The sequence below is a fragment of the Benincasa hispida genome, chromosome 1 (assembly GCF_027475165.1).
Source record: "Benincasa hispida cultivar pf3 chromosome 1, pf3_genome.v1.1, whole genome shotgun sequence".
Lineage (NCBI taxonomy): Eukaryota > Viridiplantae > Streptophyta > Magnoliopsida > Cucurbitales > Cucurbitaceae > Benincasa > Benincasa hispida.
In genome coordinates, this window is record NC_143478.1 from 29814687 (window position 1) to 29834975 (window position 20289).

At 29.3% G+C, this 20289-nt stretch overlaps 1 protein-coding gene across 11 annotated transcripts; it reads left to right on the plus strand.

Annotated features, from left to right (window-relative positions):
• Positions 1–1119: 1119 nt before the first annotated feature.
• On the plus strand, positions 1120–15112 carry LOC120069040 (Pectinacetylesterase family protein). 11 transcript variants are annotated; one of them, XM_039020703.2, is made up of 13 exons: positions 1120–1376; positions 1456–1538; positions 4557–4686; positions 8453–8532; positions 8616–8702; positions 9983–10107; positions 10231–10291; positions 11296–11352; positions 11461–11538; positions 11691–11796; positions 12211–12359; positions 14625–14741; positions 14840–15112. In XM_039020703.2, exons 1-12 carry the CDS (start codon positions 1244–1246, stop codon positions 14727–14729), a joined length of 1194 nt encoding a protein of 397 aa, XP_038876631.1. In that variant the 5' UTR covers positions 1120–1243; the 3' UTR covers positions 14730–14741; positions 14840–15112. The 11 variants fall into 11 exon arrangements, 6 of the variants coding, with proteins under 6 accessions (XP_038876631.1, XP_038876641.1, XP_090164603.1 ...); XR_016525338.1 differs by having other exon boundaries at positions 1138–1376; positions 11691–11786; positions 12266–12359; XR_005479426.2 differs by having other exon boundaries at positions 1138–1376; positions 12308–12359; positions 14840–14876.
• Positions 15113–20289: the final 5177 nt, after the last annotated feature.

Below are 20289 nucleotides of genomic sequence, written 5' to 3' on the forward strand. Positions count from 1 at the left end.
TGTTCAAGTTTATCTTATTCCATTGCAGTTCAGCCATGCCGACTAGCCATTCTTTCCATATTTGGTCGTCATCGTTCAGATCCACAAATGTGATTGTCCATATATGATCCTACTCGCTCTGCTCAAACCCCTTGCTTGTGAGTTTCTTTGTCGTTGATTTAGTACCTATTGTCGTCCATGAGTTGTCGTAGTCGAAGTCAATTTTTCGCTCATGGATTTCTCCATCGTCTGCACCTGTTGTCGTCCCGATGAATTTGCCTCATGGGTTTCTCTGTTCTAATGAAGTTTATTATTATTATTAAGAACCGTCATTAGAGTTATGGTGCAAGAGTGACAAATGAGAATATAAATCTATACTATTTAATTAAAACCAAATTATTTATATTTGTTATATTTGTTTGCATGAAATTCTTCATATTATTTAACCAATTTTGATAAAATTTAATGTGGAAGAAATAAACCTAATTTATTGAAAGCACACAAATTTAAATTGGACAATTCAAAGTATTTAAACTAAAAGAATAACACTTGAATGCAGCTAAGAGACTCTCATCTTTACGCATCTCATTCTCACCACCCATTAAAAAAAAAGAATTAAAATATTAAAAAATAATTTGTCACATTACAAATTGTGAACGGACAACTTGATGGGATATACAAATATAAGTGAATCAAGATGCACCTAAGTAGTTTTGGGACTATAATTGAACAAACTTCAAATTATAAGGACTAACACTATAGTTTAATCTATTTTTTTTTATGTTTTGTGAAATTTTTTTGATATATTAAAAATATCGATTCACGAATTCATGAACAAATAAAAATATTAATAGAAATATTGAGATTGTGAATGGAAATTTAATAGCTGAATTTAACACATCACCATATTTTTTCACGAATTTAACACTTTTTTTTTTTATCACTGTCTAGTAGGCCGTGTAAAGGATAAGTGCAGACTCGCCCAAGGGTGTTTTTTTTTATTATTTTATTATTTTTATTTTTTATTTTTTTTTGAGAGTCTTACAGCCGCAAGGGCAAGCTCCCATTTTTTGTTCCAATGGCAACAAACGTAAATATTATCCTCTTCCAGTGTCAAATAATTATCCAACCACTACGTAATAAATCCCCCACTCCAGCCCAAACACAAACACAAACACTCTTCTTCTTCTTCTCTCTAATTACATTTTTCACTTTCCACTTCCAATTCCAATGCACCGTCGCTAATCGCCGGCGACGCCTCAACATGAGTCCACCCGCCGTCGAAGCTCCGTTACTGTTTCTCATTCTGCTTGCTGCAGCGCTACGGTGCCCGCTCGCCGGAGCGCGCCTTCTGGTGGAGATGACGGTGGTTCGAAACGCCTCTTCCATCGGAGCCTGTAAGTGAAAAAGATTCCGCTCCTTTTTTCCTTTTATTTTCTCTTTCTGGTCTCTGATTTGGGATTTGATTTGGATCAGTTTGTTTGGATGGGAGCTTGCCGGCGTATCACCTGGACAGAGGATTCGGCGCCGGAGCGGGAAACTGGCTTTTACAGTTCGAGGTGAAAATCATCTCTCCTCTTCTTTTTACTCTCATTTTATTTTCTTTTATTTCTATTTTTTTTTGTGGGAATTATAATTGATTGCCTTCTCCTCCAATGCCCACACGACACGTTTGATTTCTATCTGGCATAATTATTAGCCCCTTGGATGGGGATTGAACACTCCCTTTCTTTTACTCACAAATTTTTCTTTTTTAAAAATTTACGTCAAATTTAAACTTATGGCTTATAATTAAAATTCTGACCCTTCTAAAAATAGTCTATTAATGAGAATTTTTATCCAACCATATATATTATTTATGAGCTTTTATTAAATCATATGAATTAAATTCTTACTCTCTTCAAATCACGGCAACCCAATTTAAATTTCGAATATAATGTCTTCATCAAACCAACTGAATTATAATGACACAAGTTATAAATTTAAAAGTAATGATTTCTTTTTATAATATTGTCAAATAATTAGTATATACTAATTTACTATGTCAAGGTTTTCAACTTCCAGTCGAAATAATGTCAAAGAAAACATATATTTGAATAAAATTATGTATATTCCGGTATGATTATTTTGTTAATAATCCAAATCTTTATGCTGGAAGAGGGAAAAAAAAAAGGTTTCCAAAAATGCTCTCTGTTTTCTCTGAAATCAGTACGACATCGTTTCTTAGATTTGTTTGCACAGTGGTGTGTTTGGCTTGCCGTGGGTTGGGACTGTTGTCGGTATTCGTATGTTGCGTATATTTATTTCCCATGCTTGGTTGGACGAGGATTGCGCGGTGTCTCCCTAATAATTTTTTTTCAAATCTATTTTAATCCCTATATTTTAAATCTTGTTCTATTCTAGTCTCTACATTTTAAAAACGATATCCAATAAAAGCATAACTCAACTGACATAGTATTTATATTATTGACCTCGAGGTTTGAGGTTCGATTCTTTTTTATGAAACTACGTCTAGCATGTGCTAAAGTAAAATGAAGTTACAGTAAAATGTCAATAACCAACGCATCAAAATACTAGAAAGCTACTTTACCATCTAATTCAAAATTGAAATCCTAGATTTTTTTTAGTGTAGTTAACTTATTTGACATCCTAGTCATTCAAAAATACAAGTCTTCTCATCTTTTTATTTAAAAGTTAATAGAATCAGACCAAGGTAAGCATTTTTTAAAAGTTTAGGGATTAAAATAGACTTTTTTTGAAAGCTTAGGGACTAGAATAGAACAAGATTGAAAGTTTAGAGATCAAAATAGGATTTAAACCTATTTTTTTTCTCAAAGATTAATATTAAGTATTATCATTTTAACACTTTTATTCCTAAATTTTTTAGTTTATTTTTCTTTTTGTTTTTAATTCTTAAAATGTTACACTTTTTATTTTAGTTTTGAGTTTAATTTTTATTTGGTTTTTAGATTTCAATATTTTATATTTTTATTCCAAATTTTCACTAATAATATTGATATTTGACGTTAACTTTTATTTAATTAATTTAAAATAATTATGAAGTAGATTTATAAATCAGTTTTAATAATAGTAAAAAAATTTATGAAAACTAATTTAATAAACAAGAACAACTAAATTTGAGTATTTAATAAAAGGAACAAAATGTAAAATTTAAAATCGTAAACAAAAATTCAAAGTTCAAGGATGGAAATAAAGAATCAAAATAGAAATTAAAAAAACAAGTAAAAGAAAAAAAAAAGGTAATTTTTCCATTATATTTCATTTATAGGGAATCGTACCCCATGCCCAAAATTAACGATAAAATTAAATAATGCTAAAAAGAATCACTAGTCGTTATCATATACAAATATATAACTAAATAATTAGAAGCTGATTAAAGTGTTTCATGCAAGACCGAATTTTTAGAACATTTCAGGCCCGCCCACCATTATAGATGCATTATTATTTCATTTAGATTTTCTTTTATCTATTTTAATTCAATAATATATTGGATAGTGTATGAATTTGATCATATATAACTTTTTGGTCGAATCAAAATGAACTTAGCTATACGGTAATTGATATGACCTTTTACTCCAAAAGTTGGAGGTTCAATTCCCATCTCACATTTGTTGTATTAAAAAAATGAAAACTTTTTGATCGGCAATATATGAAAGTTCAACGATCTAAAATTAAGTCTTTCAACTGATAAAAAATTTATAATATCGACCTATAAATTAACGAAAGAAAGTGTAAAAGTAGGATTGAGAATTGATGGTTTGGTTTGTTGCATGGTCCCAATCGATGGTGTTAGTGAGAGAGAATGAGTAATGTACACGAAACTTTAAATTAAGGAAAGTGACTGAAAGTAAGAACATTCAAGGAAGAATGGATGGAGTAGTGGGGAAATTCACTAGTTTTAGTTAATTATTTGGCCTTGGTGGGTCCCACTAATATATAAATATATGCACAAATATGTATTTACATTAAATGTAAGTAAGTGTGTTTAGTTTAATTTAATGGGTCAAACTTACTAACCTTTCATGCCTTAGTTTAGGTTAGGATTATCAAGTCTATCTCAAAATCAATTAGTTAGAAGAAGAATAGTCGATTTATCTTATTAAGGGACAGTTTAGGACGTTGAATTAAATTATGAAATCTGGAATTAATATGTTGAAATTAAAAAGCTTGTGTTTGAGATACAAATTTGATGAAATTTTTCGATACATGTGCAAAATGGAGAAAGATGGAAAGATAAAGTTATTCAATAAATGTATAAACTTTAATAGTATTTGTTATCGAAGTTGAATTATATAACACTATTTTGAAGTTGGTGGGCCAAACATCCTTAAAATTTTGAGGTCTCTTGAATTTTTTAATATGAGATTCTTAATATGTCTTATCAAGATGGTGTCTATTTTTTTTTTAACCTAATATTATACAGACTATATGAGATTTTATCTCAAAATCAATTAATTATAAGAGAAATACTTCATCTATTTTATTAAAATTATGAAATTGCTCGATCTTTCTAATGTAATGGATTTACATATTTCAATACGATGATGTAACAATAGGGTGGTGGGTGGTGCAATGATGTGAAGTCTTGTTTGGAGAGAGCGAATAGTCGAAGAGGATCAACCCGTTTGATGACCAAATGGGAAGACTTCTCTGGCATTCTTAGCAACAATGCTTCTCTTAACCCAGGTATTTCTTCCCTCACCTTTTTTTTTTTATCTCAATGGTATAAATTTTAAAAATCCTTAAATTTTTATAAAACAAATAATTTGGCTTTTAAATTTTAGTTTTTAATGATTTTTCAATTTTATAACAATTTAATCGCTGAATTTTACTATGTAACAATTTAGTATTTATACTTTTAAATTTGTAATAATTTAATCCTTATTATAAAATTTTATGTTAAGATCTAATGAGATTTTTTGCATAAATAAACCAACAAACAAATTAGAGACTCAATATAAAGTCTACATCATAAAAAAATTGAAATTGACGTCTAATTTCGATATTTTTTTATATGAGGGACTAAATTGTTACAAATTTAAAAGTACAATGACCAAATTATTACAAATTAAAGTCTAGACTAAATTATTACAAAATTGAAAGTATAGAGACCAAATTATTACAAATCAAAGTATAAATGGTTACTTTTGCGAAGGGTTAGGATCAAAAGTGTCTTTCAACCTATAAATTATCATCCATTTTCTTCCATGTCCCTAAACTTTTTAAAACTTTTTAACTTATTTAAAATAAAAGATATGAAAATTATGTGATAGAAGACGTGTATAAAAAATTAACAGACCTACGTAATGTTAATATTCACATATAGAAAATTAATTGCAAAAGATATCATAAAAATTAACCAAATTTTACACATCAACTTTCTATGAAGATTCATGTGAATGATCTTGTAGCTGATGTCATATATGCTTTATAATTTTTATATATTTATCGTTTTGTCAATTTTCGTGTTATTTTGATTTTTTCTCTTTTAAAGAACAAAGTTCAAGAATAAAAAGGGAGCTTTCAAAATATAAGAACATAACAACATAATTGGAAACTTTAGTTCAAATTTAGGAATATTTTATGTAATGTAACCATTTTTTTATTGTTTCCTTTTTCTTGGATGCTCATGAAGATTCCTTTGTTTTTCAACCCAAATATATAAAAACTATAATCATGGCTTCATTGAATATTCAATACATTATTTGATCAACATTAGCTAGAAAATGAATATTGTGCGACAGACTTCAAAAGGTCGGTCACATGATTGACTAATTTGTCATCAGCTTCTATTATGAATGTTATCCTTAAAAATTTTAATTTATCTGGCATGGTATCAATTTAAATCTGAATCATTGATGTTATCGATTTAAATTCTTTCTTAAATATATCAATTTATATCTCATTTAGATTTAATTTTAAAAAATATCATATTAAATATTTAAGTTTTTTCAATTAAATTTTTTTTTAACTATTATAAATAAATCAATTTAGAACATTTATTAGGATAATAAACAAAAAATTTTAATACACTCGATTATTACATGTGTGTAGAATTCTTTAAGTGTCATATTAACAATTTTTAATATAATCATAATAATAGAGATAGTAGCCTATCACGGTCTTAAGTATCATATTAACAATCGTTAATATGACAAATATAGTAAATTTTATTGTCTATCTCTAATAGACTGCGATATGCTACTATCTCTATCTATCTATGTCATGATAGATATAGATAATAGTCTATCGCAGATATACAGTGATATTTTGTTATTATTTATAAATATTTTTCAGTAATTTTATCATTTAAAATAATTTTTTATTGACAAAATTATAAGCAATAGAGAGTTTGAATTGATAAATACTTATGGAAGTTTAAAGTTTAAATTGATACCGTTGTTAATTTAAGATTTAAATGATACAACCCAAGGTTAAAAATGCATTAGTATTTTAAAGAACATTTTGGATAATTTAGGAAAAAAAAAAAAGAGGGGTAGATTTGGAAAGTTGGAAAATGTAAAAAGTGATTATCAAGTCAGGTTGTAGTAAATTGGGTGGGGTCTATGTCCTGAGTCCTTGTCTGTAGGCTTCACGTGAATGAGTTGCGTGTGCCAAAACTGACATCTATTCCACTTTATCACCAAACTCCAACTTATGTTGCTTGCATCAATGCTAGATTTTGTGGATGTGTTCATAAATTTTTTAAATCATACAATAAATAAATTGATTAAATTTAAAATATGTAAATTATTTCGTTTAATATTTTAATTTATATTATTGATATTTTGTTGCTCATGTTTTTGTGTTTCAACAAAATTTTTTATAATATAATGAAAAATGTTGATTTTATTTGAATTCATTGAAATGTGGAAATATTGACCGAAGAAATGCCGACAAGAAAAGTTAATACTATACATATTTGTTACATAAAAAAAATTAAAATGTTTTAAGATTTCATTTTAATACATTTACTTTGGATTCCATTCCATTTTAGTTATTATATTTTTAATACTTCAAATTTAGTCTCTATATTTTTAATAAATATTAAATATTTAGTCCTATGTATTTTTAGTGAACTCTTAAAACTTATCTTTTCAAGTTATTTTTTTTTAATAAAAATTGGTTAAAGACTACGAAGATGTATTTCTAAATTTTTATAAAGAAATGTTGGAGATTTTCAAAAATAGAAAAATAAAGAAAATTATTTACACAAAATAATAAAATTTTAATCTTCTTTGAAGAGTCTGATAAAAGTCTATCAGTGTCTATTAGTATAAAAACTTATAGAAGTTTATCACTAATAGACACCGATAGTAGTCTATTAATATATATATATTTTTATTTCTATAAATAGTTTGACATTTTTTCTATTAATATAGAAAGAATATTTTAGATAGAAAATCAAGAACTAAACTAATAATTGCAACCTATTTTTAAGATTCATTAAAAGTTTAAAGCTATTAATTATTAACGATTTGTAAGCATACAGACTACACCATAAGCTTAATCGTTACTTTAAAGAGGAAATATTTATATACGAACTAAATTCTAATTTTCAACAGTTTCATTTCTACTAGGAGTGCAACAAAAAATAAAAAAAATCGACAAATCGAAACAATCGAAATCGATCTATTGATTTGGTTTGATTTTTTAGTATGAAATTGGACATATTGATTTGTCTTTAAAGAAAACCAAAGGTCATTGGATCGATTTGATTTTTAAATTGAAAAACCAATCAAAACTAAATCGAACAAATAATATATGCACACTTAAATTTTGATTGACAATGTACGTTTAGTATTTCATTTCATTGGATGAACAATGGATTGTGTTATTACTTTTACTCTTAATACTTTACATATTAGAGTGTAATTGTATATTTATTATTTAGAAAAGATCCAATTATTATTATCTTTAAATAAGAAACAAATACCTAATTTCAATCTATAAAAAAGGAAATAGGCCAAATTTTAATTTGGGATAAACAAAAATGACCAATTAAAAAAATCGAAAAAAAATTGAAAAAAAAAAAGAATAAGAAAATGACCACTTGGGTCCAAAATCGAAAACCAAATCAATATAGAACTAATCCAATCAAAATCCAAATCATTGGTTTTGTCTTTTGCTGAACATTGGTTTGGTTCTCTATTTTATAAAACCAATCGATTAGGTTTTAATTTTGATTGACTTTAAAATTGATAAAATTGAGCCTAACTTTAATGGGAAAAGTTATTGGGTAAAAGTTGAAACTCTTTTCAGATGATCCGGCGTGAATAAAGGAGTAATAAGTTGTAAAATTAAAGTTGAAATTATGATTGTGAATGAGAATATACACACATAATTTGACATCAAATTCGGTAATCTTTTATAATCTTGTTCTACTCATAGAATTAAAGAAAAATGACCTTTATTTACCCATTAAAGTTGATGAATCGTCTTTGTGGACCAGACTTTTATAACTGGAACCGTGTGAAACTCAGGTATTGTGATGGAGCATCATTTGCAGGAGATGCCTTGTTTGACAATGGGGTAATTTTCTCTGACATTATGCTTCTGTTTTGTGTTCATTTTTCCTTGCTGTAACATTTTTTTTTTTTTTTTTTTTACCACAGACATCACTGCTTTATTTCAAAGGGCAAAAGATATGGGAATCCATCATTCTAGACCTTCTACCAAATGGGTTGGGGACAGCAAGGAAGGTATGAATATAAATATCTTAAAATATTAATAATGCTGCTATTTTATGTCTTGATTTGATCTCTAAATTATCATTTGGTTTCCTATGTGACTAATTGCAATTGTCCCAAATTGATGGCTAGATTCCTTTCCAACCAGAAAGAAAATGGAAATATCAGTTTATGGAGTTATATCAATTTACACCATCTTTTAGATTTCGTTCGACTAATATTGTGTGAGGTTTATAATCTGGGTTTATTTAATTTTTCATTTTTCATTAACCAATCAATTTAAACTTTCCATTATGATTATCTTTGAAAATCATCCATGCATCAATTCACAAATGTGTGTAGAGTTATTCAAATGCCCGTTTAACAAAATGGACAATCAAATTAAATGTACGAATAATTTTCAAAGGAAATTTTGTTTATAAATTTAAATTGATTCATTTATGAAAGTATATGGATTTAATCGATACATTTATAAATTTTAGACGTGGTTTTTCTAAACAAGATGCAATTGAGGGTGTAAATCGATACATTAACAAATTTTAGGATTTAAATTGATACAATTATTATTTAAGGTTTAAATTGATACAACACCTAAATTGATACATTAACAAAAATTCAAGGTTTAAATTTGTTGACGCCAAATTTTAGTTAAGGGAAAACGCATCTGACCTCCACGTGGTATCAAGAGTAAATTTGTAATTCGGGGAAGGGAGGACCTGCAAAACAAAGAAAAATGGCTCTGATGCTAGTCAGTAAGAGAACTAGATAATAGAGAAGTCAAAAGTTCCATTTATCTTAGTCCAACTAGGATTAGGGCATGAGTTTCCTAATCCTAGATGAGCTAGGTTATCTCTCAAGCCAAATAGGTTAGGGCGTGTATTTAGCATGCCCTGTTCATCAAATTCCGAGCCTCGATTTTGGCCTCATTCTTAGTCGAGATCAAGGCCAAGGCCAACCGACCTAACATCCTTGCTAGGCATATTAGGTTTTCATCCCTTAAAATCTAGGTATGCTGGATCTTTGGCCATTGGGCTAATATAAGAGGCTTAGCCTCGGTTGGGGTTGAGGCCGACCAGGCCCAATATATCCTTGGCTCTATCCCTTCGATCTTCTCTTGCTCTCCTTTGACTATTTTACCCTTGATTTCAGAATCCATCCATGACAAAATTGATACATAATATCTGGTTATTTGCTTACTCTTACATGGCTTCAATATATGTTGGGAATCGACTCGTTTGTATATATCTCAAAAGCTATAAGATGCTATAGAATTGAATGTGTTTGTTTTGTAGGCTCTGCTCTCTGGTTGCTCTGCTGGAGGATTAGCAGCTTTTCTGCATTGTGAAAATTTCAGCAAGTATTTGCCAAGGAATGCCAGTGTCAAATGCTTGAGTGATGCTGGATTTTTTCTTGACTTGTGAGTTATTTTTCTTTCTTAAAACTATTTTGAAAGATCATATTTTTGTATGTCTTTTTAAGGGATAAATTGTTTAGATATAATGCTTATGGAGTTACCTGTTTGCTTTCTCCATTTTCACAGAAGAGACATAGGTTTGAACCACACAATGAGGAACTTTTACAAGGATCTTGTGGCTCTTCAGGTACATTATTTTTTCCCATCAATATTAACACAATTGATTGTTCTAATTCAGGTTTTTTGGGAAGCATTGTTCTAATTCATGCTGAATTAGTATTAGTTTAGGTTTTATTAGATAACTTTTTTGGTTTTTAGTTTTTTAAAAATTAATCTTATCAACACTACGATTGTTACTTTCGTTTTATTGGTTTCTTTATTTTGTTGTCTATTTTTTAGGAGTGTTTTCAAAATCCAAGCCAAGTTTTAAAAAACAAAAAAGACAATTTTTTAAAGTCCCATTTGTAACTATTTTGTTTCTAGATTTTAGTTTTTGAAAATTAAATTTATTTCATCTCAATTTCTTACAATGATTTACATCTTTTTTAAGTACACGAGTTAAATTCTTAGCCAAATTTCAAAAACAAAAACCAACTTTTAAAAACTACTTTTTAACTTTTTAAAATTTAGCTTTTTAAAATTTAGTTTGGTTTTTAAAAAATATTGGTAAAAAATAGATACCAAATCAAGAAATTTAGAGATGGAATGAATATATATACGCTTAATTTTGAAAGAAAGAAAACAAACTAAAAACGGGACTTAAGAAACTTGTATCAATTTTTTAAACTTGGCCAAGAACTCACTTTAGAATGATGAATAAAGGGTGTCATATGCACAATTTTCAAAACTAAAAAATAAAAATTAATTTTCAAAACTAAAAAATAAAAATTTAAATGATTACTAAATGTAATGGACTAGAGTTTTTCTTCTCACCATAATAATTCTTTTAAGGATGTCCTAAAACCTATCAACTTCTCATATATTTATTCTAAGATGAAGGACTAGAAACTTTTCTTTGGTTTAATTTGTTAAAGGGATGGTACTAAAGAAAAGTAAATATTCCTATCGTAATTTATCAGATCAAGCTTTTGGATTCATCGGGTCGATAAAGTTTAAGAATGAAAAGTGATAAAAAGTAGTGTTGTATATGTTCTGAACATAGATTAATGTGGTGCAAGGTGTGGATGACAGGGGATGGAGCAAAATTTGAATGAAAACTGCAAAGCCTCCTCTTACTTTCCAGAATTGGTACTTGTTTATAATCCAAAATCTACTCATCATTTCATTTTAGATCACTATATAAATTAAATTAAATTAAATATGGTTCTAAAATTCTTATTTCTTGATTATGTGCAGTGTATATTCCCTCAGCATTCATTGAAGTACATAACAACACCCTTTTTCATTCTGAATTCAGCATATGATGTTTTCCAAGTAATGAATACTTCCTTCCCTTTTATCTTATCTTATATTTGGTTTTCTGTTTTTGAAAATTATTATCTTTTCTTCATTTTCAATCTCAAAGTATTTAAAAATGTAATAATAAAATAAAATAGTTATCGAACAAAGTGATTTGAATCAAACAGTTTCATCATGGATTGGTGCCACCATCTGCTGATTTACATGGACACTGGAACCACTGCAAATTCAATCCAGCAGAGTGCAGTGAACTACAGATTCAGGTACTGCAAGGTACTCTCTACATTCCCCTTTCTTCCCTATTTTAATTGCACAAAAAAATTTAAGCTCCGTTTGGTAAACATTTTGAATATTTGGTTTTTTAAAATTACGTTGGTAAACATCCCTTCCACCCCTAAACTTCTTGCTTCGCTGTCTATTTTCTACCAATATTTCAAAAGTCAAGCCAAGTTTTGGAACGATAAAAAGTAATCTTTTAGAAACCTGTCTTTATTTTTTGAAATTTTGCTAAAAATTCAATTATTTTACTTAAGAATGATGAAGACTGTTCTTTATCTTCAAAAACTTACAAAGAAAAAATAAAATGGTTATCAAACAGGAACTTAGTTCTCTAATTTTGTTTACCAAATGGGACTAAAAATGATTATTAATTGGTTTGAGTTAATTTTTTTAATCGAAAAATTTTAGGTCTAAGAATCAGTATGCTTTCTGCATTAAGATTATTCTATGAATACTCGAGCAGAGGAGGAATGTTCATAAATTCATGTTTTGCTCATTGCCAAAGTGAGTCACAAGACACATGGTTTGCAGATGACTCCCCAACAATAGACAACAAGGTATTTTTTTTTTCTTTCCTTTCAGTTTAAAAGTATTTGATAAGTTGAATTTTGTGCCTAGTAGGCCATTTAACTTTAAATTTGTCATCTAAGTCCATAATATATTCATTACTTTTTAAAGTCGATGAATATATTAGACTCATCTAATTAGATTGTGTCCAATAAAATATTAAATTTTCAATTTTGTGTCCAATAAATGTACAATAGATTAAACAACAATAACCTACTAGACACAAAATTAATTAAGGAGTTTATTTGACATAAAATCAAAAGTTTAAGGATTTATTGTACAATTTTTTTAGAGTTACCTAACTTGATGCTGACCTCATGATCCTATTTGACACTTTTAAAGTTTTGAGATTTATTTAACACAAATTTGAAAGTTTAAGTCTCATTTGATATTTTGTTAATGGAAAATAACAAAATATTTGATCCCATTTGATTTCTAATTTTTGGTATTGAAAAATTAAACTTATAAAATTACTTTCATTGATTCGATTCTATATTTTTTTATTCATTTTCTATGAAAGAAACTTAGATGGATGCACCTATTTTGTGCATCTCAAGTATTGTCCAATAAAATAATGCCATGTGGCATTTTTTTTTGTTTATTTAAAAGATATTTTTTTTTTCTAATTCTATTTTTATGTGGTTAATATGTGGGGAGTATAAGTAGGGATGGCATCGGGGTCACGGATGCATTCCCTATCTTTGTCCCGGTGGGGATTTTTAATCCCCATCCCCACCCTATTCCCTATTTTGGGGGACAAGGAATCCCCATTCGGGGATTTGGGTTCTCACGGAAAAATACCAACTTTTTATTTTATTATTGTATTATTTTTATTATTTAAATTAACTAAATTTAGTATTTACATTTAAGAAATTAGTATTATTGTTGCATATATTTGTTTAAATTAACAATTAAAAAATATTTTAATTTTATTATTATTAATTAATAAAAATTAAATTTATTATATAAAATTTTTAATATATTGTATTATATATATTAATAATTAAAAAAATCGAGGGGGGGGGATCAGGTTCTGGGTCAGGGAGGGGGAGGGGATCTCCTTCTCGTCCCGCCCCGTCCCTGACCAGAGACCCAATTTAAATCCCCATACCCAGTCAAACCAGGGATTTCATATCCCGATTGGGTTGGGGACCCTGGAGGACCCGACCCCGTGGGGAATTTTGCCATCCCTAAGTATAAAGGCTAGGTTGCACCTAATCATTTCTAACTTTCTATTAAATGTTTTCAAAAGTCAAGTCAAGTCTTGAAAAACTAAAAAGGAAAAAAAGAAATAATTTTCAAAAAACTTGTTTTTACTGTTAGAATTTGACTAAAAATTCAATTATTTCTTTGACAAAAATGATAACTATAATTGAAAAATTGAGAGGAAACAAACATAAACTTAAAAAACAAAAAAATGAAACTGTTATAAAATAGAATCGTAGAGTTGGCGAATTTGTACGAGGGGCCAACTCGAAATTTGGCATCACTTTTAAAAACTCTTGAAATTTAGCCTTCTGTTGACGTCATCCACATGTGAAAGTACCCATTTGACATCAAAACATGTGCAATGGCCTGTTTTTAGCTCCTCACTTCTCGCTCCCGCTCCTTGCTCTTGCTTCTCGCTTTTTCGTCTTGATCCTCATAAGACAATTATAATTTTTTCTTCAATTTTCTTCTCATTTGTTCAGATTCTTCCTCTCATTTTCTCGCCCTCGCTCCTTGCTCCCCGCTCCTCACTTTCGGTCCCACTCCTCTCTCCTTTGTCTTGTTCTTCATCAGACACACTTGCAACTTTTTTCTTCGGAAAAAAATTGCAAAACAAAGAATGAAGAGAGAAAAACGAAAAAAAGGATGACAAACAAAAATCGTCGGAGAAGAAAAAAGGGAAATCGGCTAGAGAGCGGCGTAAACGAAAGAAATTGCCAAAAACGAAAAAAGGATAAAAAAGAAGATGAAGAAAAGCAAGAAAAATGAAAAAGAAAAAGAAAAAGTGCCGCAGAAGAGAGGAGGAAGAACTAGGAGGAAGAAGAAAGAAGCGTTAAAATTGTAAATTCACAACCAGATGACATCAACAAAAGGCCAAATTTAATTTGTTTTTAGAAGTGAGGTCAAATTTCGAGTGGATCCTAAATAGGGGCCATCTGTACAAATTTTCATTAGAGATTGAACTTGTAATTTAACCAATTTTTTTTTTTATTTTTTTTATTTTTATTTTTTAAGTAGTGAAATTAAAGTGAGGTTATATTTTGCAGACTATAGCAGAAGCAGTTGGAGATTGGTACTTTAGCAGAAGAAACATAAAGGAAATTGATTGTGCTTATCCATGTGACTCTACTTGCCATAATATTATACCATAAATTAACTCTATGGTAATAATTAATTTTCTAATCACTACTTTATATATATATATATGTATATCAATGGTCACCTCTCTTAGGCTCTAATCCACATTAAGAAACATTTACAGGTTGAGGCACAGAATTTATATAACATTCTTTCGAAAACACAAGAAAGCTAGACAGTGTCCATGGCAGTTTTTTCACAAGGGAGGAGACACAGAATCTACCAATACACATACACACATTAATTTATACCACACTATTTTCTAAAAAGAATTTTGATTTTGATTTTGATTTTTTTTTTTCTTTTTTTTCCCTTTTCCTTCAAGTTACATGTAACATTATTCAAATTCAATGTATGAGTTATAAGTATGATTATGGTGTAATATTCCATTTATTTATATTCTCTTTTTTTTTCCCACTGTATTTTTGGACATACCTCTCTGTTGTAATTCTTTTTAAATAATTGTTTTGATTAAATAGGCAATCTCAACCGTTACCCTTTGTTGAACTTAAACAAAGTTTTGGTTATTAATATCGTTAATTTAATCAGTTATAAACTTTTAAGATTATTATGAATAATAGCTCACTCGATATTTGTCTAATAGATAATCAAAAGGTTTTTTTTATTTGGATACTAGTTTTTTAAATTAGGTGCCTTTTTAGTAGACAATTTTAAAATAAGAGATTCAAAGAAAACAAAGTTGTATTTAATGTTTTCAAATATGTATTTGGTAGTATATTTAGAAATTAAATTCCAATTTAAACAAATTTTCAAAGGGGTTGGAAAGTATATTTAGTTATTCACTAAATACGAGGTTGAATATAAACTATTACTAATTAATTTATGTTAAAAATTTTGTATAATTGTTATTTTGTAATATTATATACTATATAATGTATAATATATTATATATTTTAATTTGACAAATAATTGAATTTATAAGATGAAATAATATATTTATTGTTGTTTTTATCATTTTAATATAATTTTCTCTTTTAAAATTTTGAATTCAAAATTTGGATACACTTAAAGAATAACAAAGTTGTTTTAAAAATTTGCATGGTTTGGATCACATAATCCAGAAACAATTTTTGAAAATAGAATGCCAATAAATAGCATATTCATTGAATTAAGTAGATATGAATTGCCTACCATACGGGCTCTAAGCCTACCAACACATCTTCCGCACCTCTAAATTTCTTGCTTGGTTATATATTTTTTACCAATGTTTTAAAGGCGAAGTTAAGTTTAGAAAACGAAAAAAAAAAAAATTAGAAATTTATTTTTGATTTTAAGAATTTGGCTAAGAAATCAACTCTTTACTAAAAAAAGATGAAAACTATTTGAAGAAACTGAGGCTTAGTTTTAAAAAACCAAATAGTTATAAAAGACGATCTTGGTTTTTGAAAATTAAGCATTAATAACAAAAGTTTCTATGTTTTGTTAATCACTTTCTACTAATATTTAAAAAAATAAGTTAGATTTTAAAAACCAAAGTGTTGATTCCAAAATTTTGATAGAAGAAATGCATGAACTTAACCTTCACATGACACCAGCAGTGAATTATTTGAAGGAAAAAAGAATGTGGCTGCCAAAGAGAAAACCTATACACTAGTATAGTACCTGCCACACACACTCTAATGCTTAACTCAGAGAGTGAAAGAAATAGAAGTTAGGGAATTTAAGCATCAGATTCAATGAATGTAACGTTAAAATCTTAAGAAAGAAAAAAAAAACTCTAAATGTACAATATTTAACCATATTGAGTTTCAAAATCTAAGCTCAATATGGAAGTGGTTATAGAAGTGGTTAACCTAGGTTGTCCTAACAGAACTTCAAAGTCACTTTAAAAATCCTTCAATGTATTAGGCCGAGGGGCATACCCTATTTTGTGTTTGGCTAAGGACTTCTTCGACTTCCATCGAGGCTGAGCATTGTTTGCCCCGTGATTTTGATTCTAAAAGTGCTTAAAATGATGAAGGAGAATGGTGATAAATAATTATAAGGGATGGAGTTGGTTGACGGATTGATTTCTCTTTTGGAAAGAAAATTAGACGATGCGTTGATAGTAGATGCATTCACACCTTGCAAATGCGTAAAAGTTCTCTCAAGTTAGACCAAGTATAAATCTAACTTAAGTTCCTGATAAGTCCAGGGTCGAACGGAGGAACTATAGAATGTTCTAACGCAAACCTTGTTTTTGGATCTAATGTAGATGTTTCCTAATTAACTTAAAAAATGTTGTTTATTTACACTAAGCTAATTGCACACACACAAGAAGAAATAAAATTTCATAGGGAGAAAGAGATTTATGGATGAATGGTTCTAAATGTAAGTAGTATGTGTTGATTTCCTAGCAAGTTTAGCAAGCCTATGTGAGCACAATGAAGATGAGATGAAGATGAAACAGATGGTTGTTTACAATCTAAATATATGTGCTATGCATTGGAAATTATATTCTTCAGTTCATGCTAAGTTCAGTATCTCTCGATGCGAAAACCACATGTAATTCTATCTCTAGGGTGCATGCGTTGGTCATAAAGAACAGACAAAAGACGTGAGCAACTATATCTCTAGACTTCACGCCCTGACTTAATGCGCTCAATAGTTAAATTGCTCTCTCGAGTGACTTAACTACTTAATCACTTTAATTAACTAAGCATGGAGATTTAAGCTATAAATTTCATACTCTCATTAAGTTAGAAAATTTACAAACACACACATGTCGAAGGTAAACAGATGGAGAAATGATATATGGCCAAAGATGAGATTGAATTAAAGATAACAAGTGTTTATACAAACAATTTCAGCTTAATGAAATGAAACAGTGAATAGAAATGAAGTGTAAAAAGAAGAGTCAAGCTGCAAGTTCAATCTCTTGTCCTCTTTGGCTTGTTTTTAATGCTTGCTACAACCAACGTGGTTGAGGAGTTGAAAAAGATATCTTTCTCAAGCTTCTCTACAACCGTACCTCTTGATTAAGGGTGAAATGGTGTTTTCTCTCCTACTTTTTGCTTGCAAATGACAGAGTTTATCTACTGGTTCTGAAGAAAGTTTCTAACTTTTGGCTCTAAGGTGTCTAATTTTTTATTCTGAAGGTGGCTTCTCCTTTTATAGGCAAATTCCAACAACTTGATGATTGAACTTGCATTAAATTTCATACCTTGGAATAGCCCTTTGCTACTTCTTAAATGCTCAAACGCTGCCACCATGACTGCAAGTGATGATTTGATATGAAATGCATGAGCCAATGTATCCTTCATGCGTCGAATATTCGCGGACGCATACCCTTATGTTGGTAAATTTCTTTGATTCCTGCGTTGAAATGCATTAGTGAAGTAGCTTTTTACTAAAAAAGATACTTTTGTATGAGTTTACTACATGTATGGAATTTCTTGCATTTTTCTTTATAACGAATGCGTTTATATCACTAAAGATCCTAATTATTCCAACTTTGAGAGAACAATAACATGTATTTCTATAAGTCATCAAGCATCTTCGCCTAGGTCCATTTTGCTTCTAGACTGATGTTTTAGGTTGGAGCATGCACGTGACATGCCCCATTAGCTATTTCGCTAGGCTTGGTCTCGACCTTTTCGAGCATGTTGATTTGGGACTTGACACAAACTAACTCTTATTATTTTCTTGGCCTCGTTACTTCTCTCTCTATTTTATGTCAATTATATTATTTAGTCCAAAATCACCCATAACACAAAGAAAAGTAGTTTTTACTTTTAGAATTTAACTAAAGGTATGTTTGGTTTAAGTTTTCAATGTTGAAGTTGATGTTCTAAATCTCGTGGGTCTTGTAGTTTGTAATTGTATTGTACAAACAATTTATTTATCTAATAAAATAAGAGGTATTTTATTTGATATTTTAGTAGCATTAACCCACAAAATCAATAAACTAAGATCCAAGGTTATCTTCTATAACTTATACATGTATGTGGAGACATATAGGTGGATCATGTTTAAGTGATAAGCTAAACGATTTGTAGTAGATGAATAAGGCTGAATACCTTATCCTGGTGACACTACAAATATAACCCACTTTATAATTGTTATAATTGTTGTAAAGTGCTACAAATGATTTGATCCTGATAATTCAGGTGGAGACATATGAGCGAGGGTGTGCTATACGAAGAGTTTGTATAATACTTGACCACGCAATGAATAGTCTCTCTATATAACATCGTCGATAGAAGAGACTTACATTTCACTAGGATGACCATATATGACTTGACCTGAATCCTGAGTGACTTGTGAACTCTTACCTATGAAGACGGTTCTTTAATTTGCATGGGTGAGAGTGGCCTGTATTATCGACTTAATATGCCTACCATTTTGGGGATTCTTCTGATTGAGGAACAGGGAACGCAGCTTCAAAAGAAGAAATCCACTCCTTCTCTACAGTTAGAGTAAGTAGAGAAATTGCTCCCTTAAAGGTTGATTTTGAGGTTTGAACAATGTGGTGCCATACCCTCTCTTGGCTTGGGAGGGGTTTGGTTATATTTGGACTATAACTTATTATTCATTAGAGGAATCGATGGTACTTAAGGAGTTAGATGTAACTACAAGGGAAAAACGGTAATTTTGGCCCAACTGTACTTATGAGCAATTTGTGAAAGGTCAACACACTGTTGATTGATTATATCCACTGGACACATAAATATATATGTAATGCAAAAAAGTGCAACTGTCGATCTTTAATGGAGTGACCGACAGTTAATGAAAGTTGGTTAATTTAATTAAAGAGTTTAATTAATTAATCAAGTATCATTGGAACTTCAATCTATAGGTTCTTAAGGTCCATTTGGTAGCTCAATTGAGATTTATGAAAATCTAATTCATTTTGGATTAATTTGAATAGTTCAACTTAATTGAGGAAATTAATTATATATGATATAAGTAAAGGAACTGTGAGGTCCACAACGAAAACAGGATCATTCCCAATTTCAATTTTCAGAGAATTAAATACAGTAAACATACAATTATACATAAATAGTAAATTTACAGCATGCTTTTTAATAAAATAAAGAGAAAAGGGTTAGGGATTAACTTACCCTTGAAGAACCACTTCTTCATGTAGTCCCTCGAGCCGGTCACAAACTCTCTTTGAAACTTGATCTTCCAAAATATTCCAACAAAACTAAGTGGCCATCACCAAAGTGAACCTCCTGTATTCTTCTTACGGAGTTGAGAATTAATAGGAGGTGTGAGCTCTCCTATCTTCTAGGAAGAGGGAGAGAGATTTTTAGTGGAAGAAAATTTCTTGTAGGGAGATTATATATCGGGTAAACAAATCACAAAGACCTTTTATGTGAGAAGATGAAAATGTGGAAATTGAACAACCACTCTCTACACATTTAATGAGAGAAAATTAAGGGGGAGGGAGTTACAACTCCATCCCCTTAATTTTGAAATTAAATTAAAATTAAAATTAAATAAATTTAATTAATAATTAGCAGCTCAATTGGAACCCATTAAATGTATATATAACTATATGTTATATCAAATATAACATACAACTTATAGTTTTCGTATAGTATCAAATACAATATAACCTATTGAAGG

Excerpts from the sequence above, each read along its gene's own strand:
- LOC120069040 (XM_090308477.1), top strand. The coding sequence starts at position 1,244 with ATGAGTCCACCCGCCGTCGAAGCTCCGTTACTGTTTCTCATTCTGCTT. Across the intron at positions 11,797-12,210 it reads ACAGATTCAGGTACTGCAAG|GTCTAAGAATCAGTATGCTT; the intron begins GTACTCTCTACA and ends GAAAAATTTTAG. Across the intron at positions 12,360-14,060 it reads CCCCAACAATAGACAACAAG|ATTCTTCCTCTCATTTTCTC; the intron begins GTATTTTTTTTT and ends TCATTTGTTCAG.